At 38.0% G+C, this 23,820-nt stretch overlaps 1 protein-coding gene across 2 annotated transcripts in view; it reads right to left on the reverse strand.

Moving 5' to 3' along the window:
- Positions 1–23,561, reverse strand: part of LOC306669205 (cathepsin O-like) — a gene marked incomplete at its 3' end in the record, with an annotated part of 108,652 nt that extends 85,091 nt beyond the window's left edge. Inside the window, exons 1-7 of one of the 2 annotated variants that reach the window (XM_079153092.1) lie at positions 23,375–23,561; positions 14,602–14,710; positions 13,876–14,015; positions 11,541–11,708; positions 9,694–9,815; positions 3,661–3,824; positions 2,424–2,516 (exon numbers count right to left, since the gene is read on the reverse strand). In XM_079153092.1, the coding sequence (XP_079009218.1) occupies positions 2,424–2,516; positions 3,661–3,824; positions 9,694–9,815; positions 11,541–11,708; positions 13,876–14,015; positions 14,602–14,710; positions 23,375–23,509 (931 nt within the window). In that variant the 5' untranslated portion in view covers positions 23,510–23,561. The remainder of the gene's footprint in view (positions 1–2,423; positions 2,517–3,660; positions 3,825–9,693; positions 9,816–11,540; positions 11,709–13,875; positions 14,016–14,601; positions 14,711–23,374) is intronic. The other variant, XM_079153093.1, reaches the window with a different exon arrangement.
- Positions 23,562–23,820: the final 259 nt, after the last annotated feature.

The following is a 23,820-nucleotide window of genomic DNA, read 5'->3' on the forward strand; positions in this document are numbered from 1 at the left end:
CTAAGATTTGAACTTGTAATCTGTGTCTTCAACTTTCTTAACACAAAACAACACAGATGTCAACATCATGCAATAAACGAGGTACTTAAAGACTGGATTTCCTGTTAACTAACGGCAACATTGAAAATCTCCTGGGCTTGTATAATACTATCTGCTTTACACCATTATTCATTGGAGTACTGTGACCTTCATCTGGTCTATAACTTCAGGAAATACTCTCAAGAAAGATATGATTCCCTCATGTAATTAACAACCAGGCAGGCAGCTGGAGAATCAGATTGTGAAGGCAGATAGAAGAAATCATCCTCGTAGTTGAGGGCTGGGAAAGGTCGTGGTGGGGGTCACAGAGTTACAACTGAAGCAATAATTATAAACCAATGTCTGAATTATGTTCTTGCAACTCCCCTATCAGAGTTCTGAAAACAGCTACTGCTTGGCACAAATCTAGGCACCTCTGCTTCTGCCATTAGGGATAATGTTCATCGATAGCACAGGTTCAAGGACTGGCAGCAGTATTTTATCTGCCAGTTCTAATAGTATCAAAGCACCAAGTGATGTTGTAAAGCAGAGGTCTGAATGGATTTCTTTTTTCTTTTTAATTTATTTTTTAATTTTTTACAGACTACATTTTGATTCATTGTACAGAAATGGGGTACATCATTTCCTTTCCATGGTTGTACATGATGTAGATTCATACCATTCATGTAATCATACGTCTACATAGGGTAATGAATACTGTCTCATTTCACCATCTTTCATACCCCCCTCCCTCTCATTTCCCTCTACATAATCCAAAGTTCCTCAATTCTTTTCTCACTCCCCTCACCCCCATCCCCATTATTATATCATTCTCCACTTATCAGGGAAAACATTCGGTCTTTGGTTTTTGGGATTAATTTAGTTCACTTAGCATGATATTCTCCAATTCCATCCATTTATTTGCAAATGCCATAATATTATTCTTCTTTATGACTGAATAATAGCCCATTGTGTATATATACCAGAGTTTCTTTATCCATTCATCTGTTGAAGGGCATCTAGGTTGGTTCCACAATCTAGCTATTATGAACTGAGCTGCTATAAACATTGATGTGGCTGTGTTACTGTAGTATGTTAATTTTAAGTCCTTTGGGTATAAACCAAGGAGTGGGATAATTGGGTCAAAATGTGGGTCTATTCCAAGTTTTCTGAGGATTCTCTATACTGCTTTCCAGAGTAGCTGCACCAATTTGCAACTCCACCAGCAATGTAGAAGTGTGCCTTTTCCCCCACATCCACGCCAACATCCATTATTGTTTGTGTTCTTGATAACAGCCATTCTAATTGGATTTCTAGTGCTCTGGCCAAAAGACTTCTGACTCCTTTCAACGAATTTAAGAAAAATATTATACTGCGGAGACAGAACAGGCTATTTATTAATTTTCATGGCTTATACATTTGGAATGATTAGACAATAGTCACTTGATTAATCGACATACAAATTTTGCCATAACTCTTTTATCAGTCTCACAATCTGCAATTTTTTTAAAGTTATATACTACAGGTGATAAAACTTGCAATGAGAGATTATTGTTTCCCCATGCAATTTAGTTTGGATCTAGTTTGATTCAGAAAATAGGTTGATTTTTCTAAATCAAAAGTTTTAGAATGTAGTTTTGAATATAATTATAATAATATAGCTTAAAGTACTGAGCTTCCTAATTTAGTTTTGTCTATGGTTAATTTTCTTTAAGTTCAATGAAAAAGTATGTTTGGCGTATGGCTAAACCTCTCAATTCCAGCAGGTGTTCTGCTAAAACTTTGTAGGTAAGAAGGGGCAAATTAAGTCAGAAACAATGCTATTGCTCAAATTTTCAAATTTCGATACAAAGAAAAACTCTTGATGATGATTTATGCCTGCCTGCCTGACTTCCTCTCTCTCTCCCTCCCTTCCTCCCTCCCTCCCTCTCTTCCTTCCTTCCTTTCGATGCTGAGGATGGAACCCTGGACCTTGCACATGCTAGGAAAGTGCTATAGTACTGATTCTTGATAATAAAAGTGATAAAAAGTAGAGAAATTCATAATTATAAAAAAATAAATTGGGAACAAGGAGACAGTTCTGGAGGAGTTCAGTTTCCAAGTCAAATGTTATGTGGTTTTGAATATTGACTTTAATAAAATATTAGTTTATGTTGTGTTTTTACATATACATGTATAATACATATAATGTTTTCAGTGCAGTCCTCTTCCTTTATAAAAATGTGAATAAGTGGAATAGCACCTCTTTTGAAAATGTTCTTTTATTTTTAGGATGAAAATTATTACCACAATAGTGCTCTGAGTACATTGGAAACATTCTATGAAATGGATTTGTATTTTTAATATTTTCAAAGAATCTTCCTTGATATTTAGTCTGAAGTTTTAATCAGAAATTCATTACTTACCACAAATATTACCTCCCATTTTTACATGGGCATAGCCATCTACGCCCCATGAACTTCCCCATGAGTTTCGCACAATCCAATATGGAGTATCTCCTACAAAACAAAACATAAAATGGTAACAAACCCTGAAAAACTCAGGTTTGTTATAAATGCATGATTTCAATATCTAAATTTTGGTTCCCTATAAGTCTAGTAGTTTTGAGAAAGATTATCAATGTAATACGATCATTTACATTATATGTTATATTGTATACATAAAAGTAACTCAGCTAAACTTCAGCTGTACTTTGTCACATTCCAACAGCAGAAATATGTGTTTGAATTCATTTTGTTTAATAAAGATGGCATAAATTCAAAAACAAAAACAAGAATCAAAAAACACCATTTCCAGGGATTTAGGAAAAGAAAAAATTACTCGGTATATGACCAATTAATAACCACTTCTCTTTTCCCAGAAATTATCCTAAATATTTCAGATGGAGAATGCACACTCTTTAAATAGGCAATTATCATTATCAGAATGGGAATGTAGCTCAGGGGTAGAGCACTTGTTTAGTGTGGCGGGTGGAACCAGGGGCACAGGTTTACACCACGTGTATCTGAAGATGGCGACTGGCAGAGAGCAAACGGTGTTCTGAATATGCATGGAGAAAGGCAGAACGCGTTTACAATTGGCTGTATTATAATCAGTTCAGCTGCCTAGCACGTGGACAGATATACTTTACATGTATGCTGAGCGAGTGACTGCTTGACCTTTAACAGGATTGGATGGACATATCTGGTTACAATTGCTTATGCATGAGATTGCTTATATATTGAGGGTGTTATTGGAATAAAGGGAAAGCTGCTTCATGAACTTCTAAAGAGTACGTGTCTTCTGTCCCGCTGGTTGGGCCATAAGCGGTTTTCGGTAAGCAAAAAGACAAAGAAGGCTTGACTTCCTGTAAGAGAAGCCGCGTGACGAGCCACTTGAAGCAGCCCTGTTGGCAAGCAGCCATGGTTTTCCACAGTCTAGCATGTGTAAGATCCATGTAAAATCTCCAGCACCACAAACAAAACAAAACAAAAATGTCATTATCAAAAATTGGTTGGTGGAACCTGACAGGATATTTACACATAGGTCATTGACACGGGGGATTTTGGACACAGCAGATCAAATTTCAATATTCTATGGATTGTTCATAATCAGGCACAGGTCAATCTTGAAAGTAATCAATCAAGTCTTATTAGCACTTACCTGTTTTATCAAACCCAGTTATAAGAACTGCATGATTTGCTTCTCCACTGGAGCAATGATGCTGTATTATGCCTCCCAGATAATCTTGCCAGCTCACTGCATCTACTATCACTATTAAAGGGCCAAAGGTGAAAAGTGCTTTTGCCATTTCATCTTCTTGGTCACTACCAAAGAGGAAGTATAGGGGTAAAGAATTTAATGTTTAAGGTAAAAATAAAACTGACCTATGCAATCTCTATATGATCAGGAGTAGGCTGAGTTGCAAATACAAAAGATCAAAATATCAGAAGCTAAAAAAAAAAAAAAAATCTGGAAGATTACCATTTCAGGATTGTACAGGGCCCCAGGATATCAGGAACCCACGTTCTTCTATACTATTATTCTGCTATGTTTCCATAATCAAGATCTGTGCATGGCTCAAGATAATTGCTAGACATTTAACATATATTTCATATATTTAACATATAGTTCCACAAAGAGGAAAGGAGATGAAGTGCTATTCTTCCACTGAGAAGACTTTCCAGAAATAACATCCACCATTTCTGCACACATATGCATAAATCTCACTGGCTATAACCCAGTCTTATCCAACCTAAAGGAAGATAGGGAATAGAGTTTTGAAGCTGGCACTACACTATTTAGTTATCTTTTAATAATGAAAGTGTGAAGATTATTTATTGGAAATACTTTGTCATCTCTGCCACACCATGTGAGAATCAAGAGATGATCAACTTATAGTAATGAATGTCAAATACAGAAGATTGGCTCAAAAGTAGTTAATATAATAATGCAATAGAAGACACATCCAAAAAATAAATAAATAAAAAGAGGGGGAGGAGGAGAGGAAAGAGGAAGGGGAGGAGGACTGAGATGTGGGAAGGTGCTAGGTTGCCAGGACCTCAAGAGACCCAATTATTGCTTTCACAATTGTTCTGGACATCTACCAGCATAATCTCATGTTACACAACATTTGGCCTTCATTGATCTTGCAAGTATGTGATGAAACCCTTATTTATATTTCTCAAAGGTCAGCCGTGTGGGTAAAGCACACGGAAACCAAGTTACTGATGGTTCAGGCCATTAAGATAGCATTTGGTAACACTGCTTCAGCAAGGCATGGGTGGATTAATGGTTTGAAAGAATAAATAATCCCTCCTCCTGCCTGCTGAGGTCCAGTGTCTAGCAAGGACACAGAAGAGGAAAATCTTGAATGCATAACAATGGAATTCATTGAAATATAAACATTGCATTCATTTCACATATTTGTGCACCTAAACTTATCATCAAGATTTATGTATCATCTTACCCGTCATTGCCACTTCAAAATTTTGTATAGTTCCATCTCATCTTCCCTAGAATTCATTATATTGTATTGTGTCCTGCATTTTTTTTTTTTTAGGAAGGTTTCTTTTCTTTTTACCTAAATAGATATTCTAATGAAACATTTGTTCATGAAATTTGTTTTTTGGAGATTTGTAAGCAGGCATTTCTAATTTTTGCTCTCAAAAATGGTATTCATAAAGATTACCCCAAGATAGGCAAAATTAAAAATTTTTAAAAAGATAGAAGACAGACTGTCTTTTCCCAAACCTGGGTTCAAATTCCAATTGTACACTGGAGTTCTACCAACTGTCACACAGAATGATGTCTATGTTATGTAACATGCCTAGCATGAGTTACACACTAACCTTATGAGAAACATTCTTTCTCACATTTATGTCATCTAGTAACTAATTCTTTTGAGCATAGGTTTTAGCATATAATGAATAATTTATTGTCTATAAACTCTCAATATTTTGCAACTTAAACATGATATATGATATAATATGTGCATTACTAGAACACAGGTGTTTTACATCTACTTGACATAATGGAAGATATACTATAGATATGTCATGCAGATGATCCAGTTACTGGGACACTATAGGAGAAGCAGGAAGATTAAGAAGGAGAAATTTTTTAGAATGTAAAGGATTATTAATTTCATAGCATCAAATAAATAATTAGCAATAATCCCTGCTTTGAGTCAGGATAAAGAAAGTTATCAAAGATATTAAAAAATCAGTACTAGGATGACATGCCAAATCACCACCAGCAGACAAATGTTCCACTTGGCCCCTGAATCAAGTGGCATTGTTGTCACTTGACTTACAGAAAGATGTTGCCTTTTGGGAAGCCTAAATGTACTCCAAATGGCATTTGTATTTCCATGATTAGCATATACAATTAATATCAAAATGCACACTGTTGCTAATATACAGATTATCAGGCCTTGGTTCCAGGCACTTACTCTTCATCTCATAGGTCAATAATTTATAAAATCTATAGTCTTCAAAGAATTCTCCTAAGCAGGGCATGGTGGTGCACACCTGTAATCCTCAGGAGGCTCAGGCAGGAGGATTGCAAGTGTGAGGCCAGTCTCAGCAACTAAGCTAGGTCCTAAGCAACTTAGTGAAACCCTGTCTCAAAATAAAAAAAGGTCTGGGGATAGGGATGTAGCTCAATGGTTAAGCACCCCTGGGTTAAATCCCTGGCACTAAAAAAAAAAAAAAAAAGTTCTCTTAAATTTTATTGTCAACACGACCTGTTGTTTAAGATGTATCTTTGATGTCACTGCCACTTCATGGTTTTAAAGATTTCCATCTCATGTTCCCTATACTCAGTGCATTGTATTGTGTCCTTTTTTTTTTTTTTTGACAATTGCAATATATAGTAAATGCCTTTCATTTTTGCTTGTTTAAATAATATTCTCATACCCTAATTTGAGTTTTGAATGCTTTTCATTGGATCTGATAAGCAAAGACTCATAAAGAAGCTCAGTATGAATGGTTATTTTGTTTTAAGACTAGATGATGTTTTCTGTGTTTTAATTACCCCCTTACTTAGATCTTTTCAGTTTCTGCACAGTGTTTTGGCTGCAGAAGTTTTTCTCTGAGAGCTGTGCACTGAGAAAGCATTTTCCCCAAACCCTGGAAACCAGGACCTCATGATCTTAAGAACAGAGAGGAGGAGACAGGTTCAGAGTTGGACAGATCTAAGTCCTAACCCAGCCCTTCAGTTTAACAGCTGTGTGACTCTCTCAAGTCTCAGGTGCCCATGTCAGATGGGAAGTGGGTACTGAAGTGCCAGAGTATGGAAAAATGCCTAGGAAGACCTCCCACATGCCCTGCCCTCCCCACTGTGGTGCAGGCCAGCTGACCTCCAACAAGGAGACCCTCAGATCTTTGCCCAAGGCCTCTGTCTCTTCAAGAGCCAGGAAATCAACCAACTCCACATCTGCTGCAGCTGCAGCCTCACTAATGAATCACAGGAGCCTGTGAGCATCAACTGGATGGAAAAGTGCTGAAGGGTACATTTTACCTTGGCCCCAGAGTTCCCAGGAGGTTAAACACCAGGTCACCAACAGTCTAACTAGTTTCATAAAGATGCAGTTTTCCCTGTTTTGGCTCATTTCTCCATCTCCTACCAGTCTCTTACACTTCTTACATTTTCCAGCAGAACGCTTGATATTTCCTTCTAATTTTTTTGTCTTAGACTTTGATGTTTCGTTAATGGTAATTAATTTTTATTTTATTTTGTTTTATTTTAGTTTAGTTTTTCCAACCCCAAAGCCTGGAATCCTCTTTGAATCTCTTTTTTCCTATCTACCATAAAAACTGCATAGGGCTTAACCCTCTTTGTGGGTTATTTACCTATTATCCTTTGTCTTCAAAACCCTTCTGCTAATATCCTGTTCGAAGGTTATTATTTAGTGTCTTTGGCTCATTTTGTTCTTCTTGCTACTGTTATTCAAACATGCCAGACATGTCCCTACTTCAGGACCTTTTCACTTACAGTTCCTTCTGTTTGAAACAATATTCTCCTAGATGTCTGCCTGGTTATGTTGCCACATATCTTCAAATCTTCATTCAAAGGTCACCTTCCCAGGGAGGGACTAAAATTTTCTAAAATTACATGCTTCCATTTCCCTTTATTTTTGTTTTTTTTTTTCTTTTAGAAATTACTACAACTAGCATAGCATACATATTATTGTTTATTATTTCCTGCCTTGATTACTAAAATATAGTTCACAAAAGTAGGGGTTATATCTGTTTTGTTCACTGTTAAATCCCCAGAACCTGAACAGTGTTCAGTAAATATCTGACTGAATGAAAACAATGAATGATCGTTTGCAGTCTAATACAATCATCTGCAGATTGTACTATCACAGAGTACAGTAAGAGTATGATGTTCAGTGTTAAAATATGGAAACGATTTTGGTCATGCCTGTGGCTCAGTGGTAGAGTACTTTCCTAGCATGTGCAAGGCCCTGGGTTTGACCCCTCATAGTAAAAAAAAAAAAAAAAAAAAAAAAAAAACCAGAGATTTTTATTTTATTGGGGTCTCTTCCTTGTTAATCAAAAATCAATGCCAATAATCTTTGTACATGCTCTTTAGCTTCCTGCTAATTCAGTCTAGTGCAGATTATTTTTGTTCTTCCTAGTTTTTTCAATTTACTACCCATGACAAGAGATCCTCTGGATCTGATCCACTCACATTTCAGAAATATGATTCCTTTTGCACACGCCCTTCCTTCTACCCTGGAACTGGCAGATTAGAGAGGCACACTTTTTCACTTTAGGAAGGGCATTACCTTTACGCCCAAAGGAGACAGTGACCAAGGTACCCAGTGACCCTCACACCCTATCATAGATGCTAGATGGCTTGCCAGTAGTGGAATTAAGGCTGTCTTGTGTGGTTCCTAGGGTCACCCCTGGAGGCCTGGTTTAGACAGGAGCCAGCTGACAATCTGCCAGTACTCTGGCACACTTAGCTTATTTAAGAGGGTTACATACTGTTTAAGGATTAATTTCAACCTTGGTTTCCTTTAGATCCCAAGGGTAGATACCATCTGGATCAAGAAAGAGATTCTTTTATATTTTAGATTCTTTCATAAGGTATTGGTTCCCTTATCCAAATTTCATTTAGTTCCCGTTTTCTGTTTCAAAAGATTGTGCAGAGTTCCTAACATAAGCAAGAGCTGGATGCAGTTTTCCTGGGCCCTTATAACCCATGAACATTTCGTGCATTCCATTGAATGGTTCTAATGATTCTCTGTGCAGCTTTGTGTTTTCACATGTTTTTAAGGCATATTTTAATGCCTGTTTTCCCTTAAACCTATCCAAAGTTATCCTGTCCTTCAGTTTCCAACACAAGTTCTTTCCCCAGCCCACCTTTATCCACCCTGGCACTCCTGTGGTGCTTACAATGTGTGCTACCTAATTTATCATCAATGTTACACCTTTACTTCTTGGTTTTCATTTATTTAATTTTTTTTTTTTTTTTTTTTTTTGGTACTGGGGATTGAATTCAGGGCATTCGACCACTGAGTCACATCCCCAGTCACATCCCCAGTCCTATTTTGTATTTTACTTAGCGACAGGGTCTCACTGAGTTGCTTAGCCCCTTCCTTTTGCTGAGGCTGACTTTGCCCTCACGATTCTCCTGCCTCAGCCTCCAGAGTCGCTGGGATTACAGGCATGTGCCACCATGCTTGGCTACCTCGTTTTTAATCTGAAAGCTTTGGTATATTCATAAGAAGTTTCCATTTTCTGAATAACTGAAGCCTGGAGATATACCAGGACAGTAGAGGGTCAAAAAGTGCTTCTTGGTGTGTAGCCTTCCTGATGTTTGCCAGAGGATCTATACAAAGTGATGTTGGATTGATTCAATAGTAAGACTAAAATACACCCACAGAATTATAACATGAAAATTTGGTAAGACGTATATGGTAAATATAAATTAGCCCTTAAGCTGGATTGAAATTTGTTAATTTGGATTTGTTATTTCTAGTGAAATGACACCTGGAAAAATAAGAAGACCTTTAAAAAAACAACATCTTATTACACCCTATTGTGACTGCCAATCGGACTGGTAAAAACTAGGTTCTAAAGTAATGAAGAGTATATAGTGGTGTCTTCAACCAAGGAATTCCAAATACTCAGGACATCACACATTAATCCTATGTAGAGAAAACCAAAAGAGAATATTTACCTGAAGTCATATGCAGAATAACCTCTGATTGAAATTCCAGAATGTGAACTGGAAAAGTAATGACACAGGCCATTGTGGGCTTTGAACGGGTATTCTGACTCTCTCACCAGTTTTACTTGTGTCTAAAAGAAAGCAATCACCCACCGTGTTCATGTTTTCAGTTATTTTAAAAATCAAATAGAAAATCAGTCTTCAAAATGGGCTCATCTTTACCTTGCCACCACATGGGCACGCTTTGGGTTCTTATGATCTTAAGTTAAATCTTCAGGTTCTTGTTTCAGACATGCTAGGCAACTAGAATCAGCATGGTTCTTTCTCTTCTATCCTGTTTCTCTTATAATCTTTCCTTCTTAGACCTACTACTAATTGCCAGTTGTGGTGGCACACTTCAGTAATCCAAGTGGCTAGGGAGGCTGAGACAGGAGGATCGTGAGTTCAAAGCCAGTCTCAGCAAAAGAAAGGCACTAAGCAACTCAGTGAGACCCTGTCTCTAAATAAAATACAAAATAGGGCTGGGGATATGGCTCAGTGGTTGAGTGTCCCTGAGTTCAATCCCTGGTACCCCCTACCCCTAAAAATATCCAACTAATCTGCTAATAAAGTCTCATCATCTTTTTGATGGGTACAATATGGTGACACACTTTCCTTCCGGGGCTTCTGACTCTGTGAGCAAGTCTTTGAGATCAGCACAGTGGTGCATACACAGGGGACGGCTGGGTCAAGCCTTCTTTGCATCACTCCTCTTTCTGCTATTCATCTAGAATATGTCATATCATTTTTAGGTTGTCTATACAGATCCTCCCTTTTGGAATAATGGGCTTAATGGAAACAAAGGGATGTACAATTTAACATTGCCCATAATATGTGTTCAGCAGATCCTGGCCTAGTGATTGGAAATATAGCAAACGTAAAATGCAAGGACCTTGGGTGTGGGGACATCTAGCTTGACAAATTTTCACAAAACTGTAATGGAACCCTCATTGGCTGGTTTCATGCAGTTGATGCTAGGCGTGGAAAAATGTCGAGAGAATCCATGAAATTGAGAATTTAACTAAACAAAGTACTGAAATTAAAGGGAGGGGATTTAAGGTGCAGTTCTGGCTCAGTGACTGACTTGGCAACATGATCTTAACCCTCAGGTCTCATTTCTTCGTCAGAGTTAAAAATGTCTCTTTTAACTTTAACTTTCAGAAATCTTATGGAAATGAGTGATAAAATACTCTAATTACTTTCTGGCACAGTATGTGATAAGCAATCACACAAAAATACTTATTAAGAGGTGTTAAGACGTAAGCATAAATGTCTTGAAGAAGACAAGTCTCAGATAAGATTTTTCATCCTTTGATATCTCAGTGGCTAATTTTCCTAGGAGCAAGTACTTTTTTAGATCTTCTGATTAACTTAAGCTTTGATCATCCACATTTCTGACGATGGAAACAATGCTAAATGAGAGTAATTGCATTTGGAACCCATGTTGAACAAGAAAAGCGGAAATCAAGAATGATAAAATTATGGCATTTGCAGGCAAATGGATGAAATTGGAGGATATCATGCTAAGTGAGATAAGCCAATCTCAAAAAACTAAAGGATGAATGATCTCACTGATAAGCAGATGAGGATATATAATGGGGGGTGTGAGGGGTTAGCGTTAGGGTTAGGGTTAGGGATAAGGAGGGTGGTAAGAATGGAGGAAGGAAGGACTGTATAGAGGGAAAAGAGGGGTGGGAGGGGTGGGGGGGAAGGAAAAAAATAACAGAATGAATCAAACAACATTACCCTATGTAAATTTATGATTTTTAATTAAAAAAAAAAAAAAAAAGAATTCAAAAGGCGGAGAGAATGGGTACCTTGTTCAGCCAGTTCAGAGCACTGACAGGAGCGCCCCCTTCACAGCCGTAGTTGTTGTATGAGCAGTCAATGACCTGCTGCACACTCAGGGCTTCCAGAGGCTTCCCTCTGATGGCACAAGCCGATTCCACTGCGCCCACCACGCTGAAGGCCCAGCATCCTCCACACTGTTCAAAAGTAGAAGTCGGGGGCGGGAGGGGGGGGGTAGATTAATCATGCAGGAATGCCCAAGTCAAATTGATCGATTGATCGATGTTTCTAAATATAACAATGTCTCAAATTCCAGCAAAATTTCCAAAATCTGGAAACTTACAAAATACATATGACCACAAGCCTGGTCCTTGTCCCCGATGCCAATTCAATAATAAGGACACGGTTTTGAGAAAAAGGAAAAAGAAGTTTTCTTGCTTTTCTAGCAAAGGAGAAACCTGTCCTAGAGGCTGTGATTCTGCCCATCAGGAGGAACAGGGAGGTTTTAAAGGAGCTATTCAAAGGCCAAGTGCCAGGTGTGTCCTGACAGAGGGTCCCAGGGTGCCCTGGTGGTGTGTTAACATTCACTTGTTAATTTGGGAGATATTCAGTTCCTAGATCCTCAGGCAGATATCTCCTTCCAGTGGAGCACAGATAACTCAAGGTGGTCTTGTTCCCCACCCCCAGGTTAGGGAGGGGGAGAGGGAGAAGAGAAAAAGGAAAGCTTGTCCCCTTTAAAATTAAGCCTCAGAGCTATGTTCACTGACTTAATGCTACACTGACTCATCAAATTAAGACAGAAAAGAAAGCCAAAATCCTCTTTTGAGCACCAACATCTCTTTATTGAAGCTAAATTAGTAAGATCATTATTGTAAATTAGATGATGCAGTGATCTTACTATATTATCATTTTAATGATGAAGTGAAGTATTAGAGATTAAGAAAACATTTGGTCTGATGATCTGTTAAAAGACTAGTACGTTCGCTGAACGTATAACTTCTGTTCCTAAGCGGCTCCACTCTGAGATAGTGGGTACGGACTTTCACACCACACTTCAATCCTTGCTTCTCCCTGGAAGCTCTGCTTCTACTGTCATACACCACATCCGTCCCAAAGGTTGATTCAGTGATGAGGATGTATGTTGTAGTCGTGCGATGGAAACAGGAATTGAATGAATTACTATTAGGACTATCAAAATGCCAGCAGATACCTATTAAGTATGCATAACATGGATGCACTTGAAATATCCTAATCACATAAACCCTTATTAGTCATTCCCCAAATATTGGCTGTCATTTTTGCTGATTAGGGGTCTGTTAACTTGTTTTTATTTAACAAAAGAAAACAAAAGAGTGAAAAGGGCTGATCCCGATAGAAAGGAAGGGGACTGAGTGAATGAAATTAGGGATCCCATAAAAAAGCAGGATGATTTACAGAGACGCAAAGAATATTCTATAATTTGAAACTGGATAGAAGTAATAATGATTAGAGCTGAAATGATTGTACTTGTAAAGACCACTGGCGAGCAGCTGTATGCTCTGAGCACACAGGATGAAGCTGAGAACCCAGAAGATCTGGCTACTCTGTGGGTAAGTGTGTGCAGTCTCATTTTACATTGTCAGCATGGTTTTCCTTCTGAATCTCTCAAGCAGTTAGTGGCCATGTCTGCTTTTCCAATCTTTCACTAGCAAGTCTGTAAGAACCCCGAAACCACTCCAGACCGGGAACTCACATAAGAGAGTTTATTAAGCATACAAGCAGAGCGTCTCCCTGCAGGGTAAGAAAGAAAATGAGAGAGAAAGAGAGAGAGAGAGAGACAAGAGAGAGAGTGAAAAGCCAGGAGGAGAGAGCATGAAAGCCAGGAGGAGAGAGAGAGAAAACGGAGGGGGAGCTCTTCTTAAGCAGTGGATTTCCACAGGCTAACAGGACCAATAACGGAGAAGGAGACTGTCAGTCTGACTGATGAACCAATAGCTACCTAGGATGTTCACAGACTGACAAGATAGGTTGTAAATTGGGAGGCAGGGAAATGACTACAGCATAAAGGGTGGGGGAGCAGCTTTATATTATATTATGAAGTCCATAACAGATGAACAGGTGTGGAATCTGGGTAACTGCTGAGTTAGTGTGCTGGTGACAAATGCAATTAGCTAGCAAACACACCAAGGAAGATTTATCTTCAGGAAGGAAAGTTGGGGTTTGACATCTGCCTCTCATGTCTCAAAGATCCCCCTTTCTTTGTCAGTTTTGGATGATTGCGGTGTGATTTTACTCAGAGAAATGAATTTGCTATAAGTTTGAACTTGACCTCCAAGGCACATTCCAATGTTTAGCCTATGAAGACAAGAAAAATATAAAACTCACCATCTCCTGGTTTCTCACTTGTGTTACAACATGCTTGTCCCTCCAGTCAAATCTTAGCGGCAAAGACACATTGGGGATAGGTGTCTGCACTTCTGCTGGGTATCTGGGAAACCTGGAAGGTGTACTTCTTAAATAAATGGCTGAACAGAAACAGGAAATGAAAAAAGTCAGCCAATAGTCTATTATAAGGAGGTCCCCTTGGGATTTTTTCTGGAGCATCTTTTCAAGCAAAAATAGCTTTTTGGTGAACCTATCATTTGAGGTTTTCCTCTTTTGTTTTTTTTAATAACATTAAATGCATTCTGCTGAAAGCTACAAAAGAGAATTCCTATAATAAGTTTGGAGCTCACACATAAAATGACTTGTTTGATAGAAACACATCTATAACAAAAATGAATATAATTGACATCATTTCTTTCCATAATCCATGAAACCAAGGTGTCCTGAACGTAAATGGTGCTAGAAAACTGCGTAAGTGATGAGACAATTGTCCTTTATAATGACATTGATATACATATAATATTTCATTCTTAAGCCACAATTAGTAGACAGTGGCCATTAATTTGTTTTTCTTATGGTTAGCCCATGGCACATGCCTGACAGTTGGCAATTATTTAATAAATGTCAACTATTATTTATTAGATTTATAGTTAAATAATTCCTCAAAAATTAAGCAAAGAAGTTAAACCAGGAAATAACTCAATAAATAGTATCATTCAATCATACCTTTAAACTCTTCAGGAAGCAAATAAGAAAACTGATTTATTCCATAGAAGGCAGTGGAGTTTTCTCGAGGAAAGAAAGAATTCAAGTATCGGTGTCTATTAAGACTTTCCTGAAAGGAAAAAAAAAAGTCATTTTATACTTATTATATCAACTCTCCAAAGCGATCAGTTTATAGCTAACTTAGATACACTTTTTTAGGTGCAAAAGCCAAAGCTTGATTTATTTCCTGCAGATTACAGTGAAAATTTGTATAAGATATCCATATCAGATTTATAAACATTTTGTATGTGAGACTGCCATTGAATTACAGGCTTTTTTGAATAAGGCTGGACAAATGTCTTATCCCTGTACAGTTCCTCTTCACCACACGTGTTGAGAGCATCACATATCTATTTGGTAAACTGCTGACATAGAAGGAAAACAAATTGCAGAGAAGCATGACAAGGCAATGGTGGCAAGTTGTGACTGACGGACATTCACTCATTATTAAACGCTATGAGTATGGAAAGTGCCCTCTTCATCTTTGTTTTCCTCGGTGCTGAGTAATGAAGAGCATAAAAAGGAAATAAACGAATGAACAAGTCTAATTCCAATTAAAGCTTTACAGAGAGCTCTCTCTCATTGGGGCAAAAAGCTTTGGGAAAAGGACACAAACTTGGAAATTTCCAGGAAGACAGTCGGGGTTTTCTATCTGGAGTGAAACATGGGATCATTATTTATAGATTCTCAAACTCTGAATTTTATTATGATTGATCTTAGGCTCATCATTTCTATGAAGGTTCTTTAATTTCTTAACACCATCATATCATATGGGATAAATAAAACCTCAGAAGAGTAGTATGATTTGGACCTCTAATTGCTACTGAGAAGTTCATATTTTGAAAGGCTGGTTCACAATAAGCAAGGTTCAGAGGTGGGACTCTCAGGCAGTGATTAGATTGTGGGATTTATTTTTAAGGGAACTATTTCTAGGAGTTATCATAATCTTTATTTTTTTTCCTTTTTGAATGCCAAGAAAGATTGCTAATCAATGAATTAATATAGTTTTTGAATTCAGGCATTTAAAATAATCTTGATGAAGTAGAACTCTGAAAATAATCTGGACATAGTCATATAAACATAGTACTAAATTGCAAGGCAATTCCGTATATGGGAGGTAACACGTAGAAACCAGAGACCACTGCTAAGGAATCAGTCAATCAATAAGCCAGAGTTGTCCACCTGGGAATGCAGATGTTGAGGATGCACCGGAGGGTGTGGCAGCCATGGGGATGTACCTCACAGACCACACAGGGTTCCACTGCTGCTCACTGGATTTTTATGATGGAGCGAAGGGAAGCCACAGTCTCTACAGGCTGCACATAGCTGATGACTGAGCACTGAGGCTGGCTGTCTGGGGGAAACATGGGACTCCCTTGACAGCTGATTCTTAATTAATAGCACCCAGATGGCTTTGCCAAAACTTCAAACATCCCTTGTACTGAACAGCAGTATAGGATGCTTCCCCAACCTTCCCTCCCTCTCGCCTTCACTCAGGGTTGGAGTTACAATGCAGTCAGACAGCTCTCTCTGGCCCTCTCCCCTTCTCTCCCAGGCATTGCCTCTTGATTAAAAGAGAGAAAGAGTGAGAGAGAGAGAAAGAAAGAGAGGAATAGAAAAATAAAAAGACAAATGACCAATATCAGGAATGAAAGGACCATGATTACAGATGTTTCAGGCATGAGAAAATAGTACGTTGAGAACTTTATACCAATAAGCTTGATGACCTATATGAAATAAACACATTCCCTGAAAAACACAGAAAGTTGAATGTAAGAGAAATCGAAAACCTGAACAGACCTTCATCAGTTAAAGACACTAAATTCACAATTGAAAATCTACGCTTGAAGAAAATTCCAGGCCCAGATGGCTTTATTGATAAAGTCTATACAATTAAGAAAGAAATAACACCCATCTCACAGAAAATAAAGGAGAAGAGAATACTTTACAACTCCCACAAGATCAATATTACCTTAATTCTGAACCAGAAAAAGACATCTCAAGAAAATGGAACTACATACCAATAGCTCTCATGGTGATAGGTGGAAAACCCTAACAAAATATTAGAAAATAAAGTCCAACAATATAGCTAAAGGACAACACATCATGATCAAGTGAGGTTTTCAAAAATGGTTGTTAGTTTAACCTTTGAAAATCAATTAATATACTATATTAACACTAAGGGAATAAGAAAAATGGAATTATATTTTCAAAAAATGTGTAAGAAATATGAAAAGCTGTTTCCTGATTAAAAAAAAATTCTCAGCCAACACCAAAAATGAAAACACACTTTCAGATTGAAGAGATCCATGAAAAAATCTACATTTTATTTTATAATGAAGGACCCAAAACAAAATTTCCTTTCTCAAAAGAGAAAAAATGAACAGTGTCTGTTCTCATTACTTTTATTTTACAAAGGTACTGAAATCCTGTTCTATTTGATAAAAGAGTAATAAGTAAAACAAAAACATTTTAAAGAAATAAAACTCTCTTTCTAGGAAAAAGGGTAACTATTACTAGAAAACACAAGGAAATAGGCAAATATGCTATTTGAATTTATTTATTAAAATAAATTTTTGCAATATCATAAGATGAAAGATAACTGTAAAAAACAAATTGTATTGTTTATACTGGCAAAAAGCCATTAAAAGTAAGGTTTTAAAATTTAAAAAAAATTTAATTTATATGAAAAGTAAAATGAATTTTTAACTATTTTTTAAATGAGCAAATTTAACAAAATTGTGTAAGACTTGGACACTGAAATCTACAAACTGTTACAAAGAGAAATTAAAAGAGATCCCAATTAATGGTGATCTATACCATGTTCCTGGTTTCAAAGGCTCAGTATTCTCTATGATATCTATCTTCCCCAAAATGATTTATATCTTCAACACCATTCCAATTAAAATCTTAATTTTTTTTTTGAAACTGACCAGTTGGTGTCATTATAGTTTGATACCAAAGTAAAAATAATGTCAAAATCAATAGAATTGATTAACTAACAAAATAAAACAAAACAAATCAAAAACCCTTGGGTATGGGTATACCACAAAAATCAGAAATAAAAATGAAAAGCAAACCAAGTCTATGAAAATGATCCACAATTAAAAATTGAGAATATTATTATTCAAATGTCTCTTCTAATTAATAAGAAAAAATAAAATACCAATAGTATGAGAAAATAACAAAATTTATCAAAAATAGAAAAACAATTAGTAAATACATAATTTCTTCAGTTTTAGTAGTAAAATGATGCTAAATAAAATAATAATAGCATCTTATTTCTGGTTATAAAATTTGTAAATTGTTTAAAAACTAAAACTCATTCTTCAATAATAGGAAACTAGAATACAGCACACACATACAAGTTGTAAATTGGCGCAGCCTTGCAAATCCTTAAAACTGCACTAATTGTTTACCCAAGAAAGTCTAAATCTTGCTATTTGTTTTATTAGTAGTAGTATTATCATTATTATTATTATTTGTGGTGCTAGGGATGGAACCCAGGGCCTCACACACCTTAGGTAAGCCCTCTATCTCTGAGCTACACCCCAGCCTAGAACTTTCATTTAGACTCATCGGTGTGATCGGTGTTTGTAACTGCAAGCATTCAGTGGATGCATTTGTGGGTACTCATATGAATGTGTCATTGAGAGGGGAGGCAGGAGTTTAGCCCCACACTTTAGGTTCCATTAGGGACTTAATGCAAGGATATCTAAATGATTTTTGTTATCCTATGAGAAAAACAAAATATTGTCACTGAGTTACTAATGTCTTCCTGAAGCCAACATACTTAGAAATCAACAAATTCAGACATCGTCTTGCTTCCAGTGAATTCCCAAGTACCTCTCTTCATCTCATTGCCTTAGGAATGTCATTTCATCATCAAATTTTTAGTCACTCTGCTTGTGAAGAAGCGATAATAACACAAGCATAACTAAGAAAGCAAAGAACATACCTTTGACTTATTTTAAATATTCACTTCCCTAATTTTCCACAGTGATTTCAAAATTTGTTTTTGGTCTCATACAAGTGTTTGAAAAGACAACAGTCTTTGTGCTGCCACTTTATGTATTTTTCTTTGATTGGTGTCACCTATTTGCAGGACTTGTGGAAATGTCACTGTGCCACTTGTTCAAGTAGAGGTCAGCTTCTAAAAGAATGGCATTTGTGAGTCTTGAATGTCATTTCGGTGCAATTACTCCTGTCACTTTGTATCTCTCCGTGGTCCATTTCGGGGCTACTCAGTATTTAAATTGTTGACTTTCTGCCAAGAGCAAAATATTCTGAACCCCAAAGTGTAATGGTTCTCCCTCTCCCTACCACCAATCTCTACCCATGTTTGATTCTATTAGACCACTAATAACATTAAACCTAATTCCCTGGAGGCTTCTGAACAAAGCATAATTCTGTTGTTGCACATCTACACACACATGCACACATTTATATCCATTTATGGATGGATTTCTTTTCAAAACCCTTCTTAACTTAGCAACAAATTGAAATGTCTTACTATTGCCATATAGTCTCTGGCTATCTTCACATTTTCTCTGAGTTTTAACATTTTCATTGTCAAATGGGGTAATTCTAACCTGGAAGAATGTAGGGGTTAAATAAGAAAATATTTTTAAAACACTTTAGAGGCTGGCAGAATAAAAGTTCAATTTAAATATCCTCATGCTGTATCTTCCTTTTGTTTAAACATAGAATATTTGGATTATAGAAAATGTCATTCAAAGATCATCCTTTCAGTTTTATTTGGGTTAAAGTAGAGCAAATTTTTCTCATGGTATTAGAAATGAGGAGTAATTATCAAGGAGAGCAATCTATTACTTTCATAACAAAATAATATGATCAGTAAAGTATATCCAACACCATTTATTCTCCTCTTTGCTGTAACAGTAGAATACATATCAAATCCACCCAACATGGGGTTTACATTATTTAGAGTTTAAAAAGTCATTTATTTCATTTCTTGAATTAACTGTTCATTCTGGTGATTTTCCTGGTTGACTTTGATCCTGCTGTTGAAGCAGATTGAATAAAACCATCACCAACTGTGAGTGTATATTAGGTTCTTGCCCCTCCTCATATCAACCACTGGTATCATGGGATCAAACATAGGTCAAGAAGTAATTAACAGATGCTCTCAACAAAAGGCGACAGAGGACTGAACAGGGAGCTATTACAGAGTTACCATCTCTGGAGCCTTAAAGATATTAAACTGAAAGACCTGAACCTTTTCCTTTTTTAAAATCTCGTTTTTGGTGCTGGGGATATAACCCAAGACCTTAGGCATGCTAGGCACATGCTCTACCACTGACCTGCACCCTCAGCCCCCAGATGTGAACTTTAACATCATCTAAGAAAGATGGAAAGATTTGAGGAACATACAGGAAACTTCTCATTAGTACTTTTAAAAGGTGCGGAAGTTTGGAAATCAGCTCTCACGTGAGAAAATTTAGAGCTGATAAACCGGAAGAGTCTTTGAATAGAAGTGATAAATCAGTGACCTTCACATACTTCTTGTTTTATTTTGATTTAAAAGGGTTTGATTGATTGAGTTACAAGCAGATAAGCCAGATTTCTGCCTGGAAAATGACTCAGGATTGAATAACTTGAGGAAATTAACCTGTTATTATAAAACTAGTGAAAATATGTCCTCTGGACAGTAATAGACATTCTGTTTCCTAAATCTCAACAATTAACACCATAAGGCTTTGATCCTTTAAAACCTTGTTGCTAAAGCTACTTTTATAGAGACTTCTAAGAACCAAAATCTCAAGTTGCCTCTGTGTGGGTGTGTGCACACATGCACACATGTGTGAGCAGTATGCTCATATGCTTGAGTTGATTACGCATTTGAAATAAAATTTAACTGTGAGGTATCACTAAGCAAGCTCTTCCGTATTTTAACTTACTGCTTTGCAGACCTAAATAGACTGTTTCATTAATGCTCTGAAATTCTTACCCACCCATAATCACAAAGGGAGGGCAATGTTTACTTAAAATAAGAGACAAGGACCCCTTGTTTCATTTTAGTAATAATAATAAATAAAAAGTTAACTCCACTGATAAGAGAAGGGAACCAGTCTCATCTGGAGATTAGACTAAAGTTTTAAAATTCTTTAGAGAGCAACATTTTTTCTGAAACAATCAGAAAGTCCTTCGTTTCATCTTAGGCATCCTGACTCCCAACCAGCTTTCCAACTATGATAACAAGAGTCTTAGAAGTTGCTTTGATTAGGATATGTAGAGAGGGAAACGGGAATTGGTGTTCTAAGATTGGAAGCACGTGGGGGTGGATGGGAGCATCTGCAGCTATTTGGTGGTACTGAACTCACCGCCTGGAGGAGAAATATCAATGTAGTCTTTCTCACAGACTGCCTCTAAATAAAAGTAAATTAAGTAACACATTTTTCTTGCATGTACTCAACTGTCTCTTAGAGGAGTAAGCAAATCTTTTAAGACAAAATTGTTGGGTTTTTAATTTTTGGAGAAGAAAGTTCTCAGTCATCAATTATACTAAATATATGGTTGAAGCGATCGGAGGGAGTGCTAAATTTAATTCAAGTATTGGTTCTACCTGCTTCATATAAATTAGCCTGAATGAAGCAATTGCTAATATTACTTCCCTTTTACAGATGAATCACCTGAGGCACAGGCATATAATTTGCCTAAAGTCACACCAGGGGTACCTGGTGGAGGGGTGTGGCCATTCCACTTGCCGGGAATCCTCAGAAAATCTGTAAACTTGAAGGAACTTTATGTCTATTTATTTGCTGAGAAGGCAGTGGGGATTTTGTCTTTTTTCCTCACTGATATTCGGGTTGTCTTCTATTACTAGTGATTTTTTTGTACTAAATATATAATATTGTGGTATTCCCTATGATGAATCCCATGCACACAGAAGTAAGTTTTATACTGAAATTGTTAGAGAAGCATAAGGTACTATGTAAGATCATGGTTTTTTTTTTTTGTTGTTGTTGTTGTTGCTTGGGCCTGTGGTAGTAGAGGACATCAGGTTGGGAATATGCAGCAGAGGAGGGCTGTTCATCTCATGGCAGCCAAGAAGCAGAGAAAGACACAGAAAGGGGCCAGAGTCCTAATAACTTCTTCAAAGGCATCCCCCCACCCAACCCTAGCTTCCTTACACTAGGCCCCACCTCCTACAGGTTTCTGCCACCTCTGGAGAGCACCAGAGGCTGGTAACCAAGCCTTTAGTCCACATGTCCTTGACGGCCATTCTAGATGCACACAATAGCAGCTGTGATGACAAAAACCTACATCCTTCTCTAAACCCAGGGCCATGAAAGACATCACTAATCAGATCCTTTCTCCAACTCCAGTTTCCAGTAGCCATCCCCGAATACTTCCAAGGTCACAGTTCAGGCCGTCACTGTGGATCCATCAGCCTACAAATATGATGGGACCTATCTACTATCCCTGCTTTTTCCAGCTATAATTTATAGGTTCTCTCTAGCACAACAAAGAGTGCCTTATTACTCTATTTTACTTTTAAACTTTGATTTTTAAAAAGTTCATTTCATTATACATAATTAAACTGGTAGATAAACACCACTGAGGAGTCTCAACTCAATCAATTCATGTTATTCTGAGTTTTATTTACCACATAATTTAACACATCCTGCAAGGCCAGAAGTCTAATACTCATGGTTAGCCAAGAAGCAAGGATCTTTCCATCTGTCCTGTGTCCAGCCAGTGTTGGACACAAACACTATTCAGCCATCTCCGTTCAAACCCAGTATCCATTTGGCTTATGAATACATTATCACTATAGGTAAGATTGACTATTTTCCCCCTGGGGGTTTGGTTCACCAGGAAATGCAACCAAGCTCACAAGGGTAGAACACAGAATAGACAAGTCCTGCAAACAGTAGGAAAAAATATACATACACTTCCAATGAGCAGCATTACTGGATTCAGACTTATTTGATTCAGAATGAGTAAATTTTCTTTTATAATAATTAAATCATAATGACATATTTAAGATCGTTAAAAATATGTTAAATAATATCAAATATAGAAGAAATACAGTGAGGCAAACTCTAAAGCCGTACACGTAGTTTCCTCAGTTTCAGGAAAAACTTTTACTCATACTCAGCAAACTGATCCCTTTGAGAGTCGTAATGCTACAGTAAAAATCGCAGTATTATGAAAAATTGTCTAAAAAAATCCGAAGAGAAAATTTATTTATTTTTTTCAGAGCAAAACGTCCCCAGCGCAGGACAACCCTTAACCTGCAGGAGTCCGGGCTTTTTGTTTTTATAAACTTGATCACAGGAGGAAGATACCAGCGCCCCCTTCTGGGGGAAGAAATGACATGCTTCTTCCGCCAACAGAGCACCCTGTTTCTGGTTCTAGTAAACGTGCAATCGATCAGCTGTGCCAGCGAGAGGGGCCAATCAAGGAGACGGCTAAAAGGGACAAGGGTGCTTCTGTCCATCAACCACATTTTGTGGCGCTATCCGTCGATGACCCTGGGTGGATCGCCTAAGTCCCGGGGGACAAACCTTTTGGTTAGCCATGCATGTTACCCTGGCGCACGGGCCAACAGAACCTCCCTGTGAACGCGCAGCTCGTGAACCCCGGGCGCATCACGCAGCCGCGGGCCGGCGGCCACCAGGCGTGTCAGCTGGGGGTCCCTTTTCCCCGCCCAGACCGGGGATAGGAAGGGAGAGGAGGAAAGAGGCGCGGGAGGCGCGCTCCGTACCCGGAAGGCAGCTGCCTCTCGCTCGCGGCTCCGCGGCCAGGTGCGCGTGGCGTTGGCGCGGGGACCCGCTTCGCCGCGGCCGAGGAGGCAGCAGCAGCTGAGCATCCAGAGCCACCGCGGCGCCCGCGGCCCCATCCCGCGCCGAGCCCCCGCAGCCGCTGCCGCCCGGGCCGCTGCTTTCGATTTCGCGGCTCCTCCCCGTCCGCGGGTTGGGGCGGCGGGAGGAGCCAGCGCGGTGCCGGGTCCTGGAGGGGAGAGGCTGACCCTCCGTGTGGAGTCCCCTGGCTCTATACCTGGGCCTCCAGCTAGTGGGAAGCGGTTGGGATTGTTGCTGGTTTTATAGTTTAATTTTACTTCTAAATCTTCAGACATTTAATGACTTGACCACGTGCTTTTGAGTTTCAGGGTTTCCCCTTTGATCTTTTAGAGAAAAGCCCAAGAGGCAT

The sequence above is a fragment of the Sciurus vulgaris genome, assembly GCF_902686455.1.
Source record: "Sciurus vulgaris genome assembly, chromosome: 9".
Taxonomy (NCBI): Eukaryota; Metazoa; Chordata; class Mammalia; order Rodentia; family Sciuridae; genus Sciurus; species Sciurus vulgaris.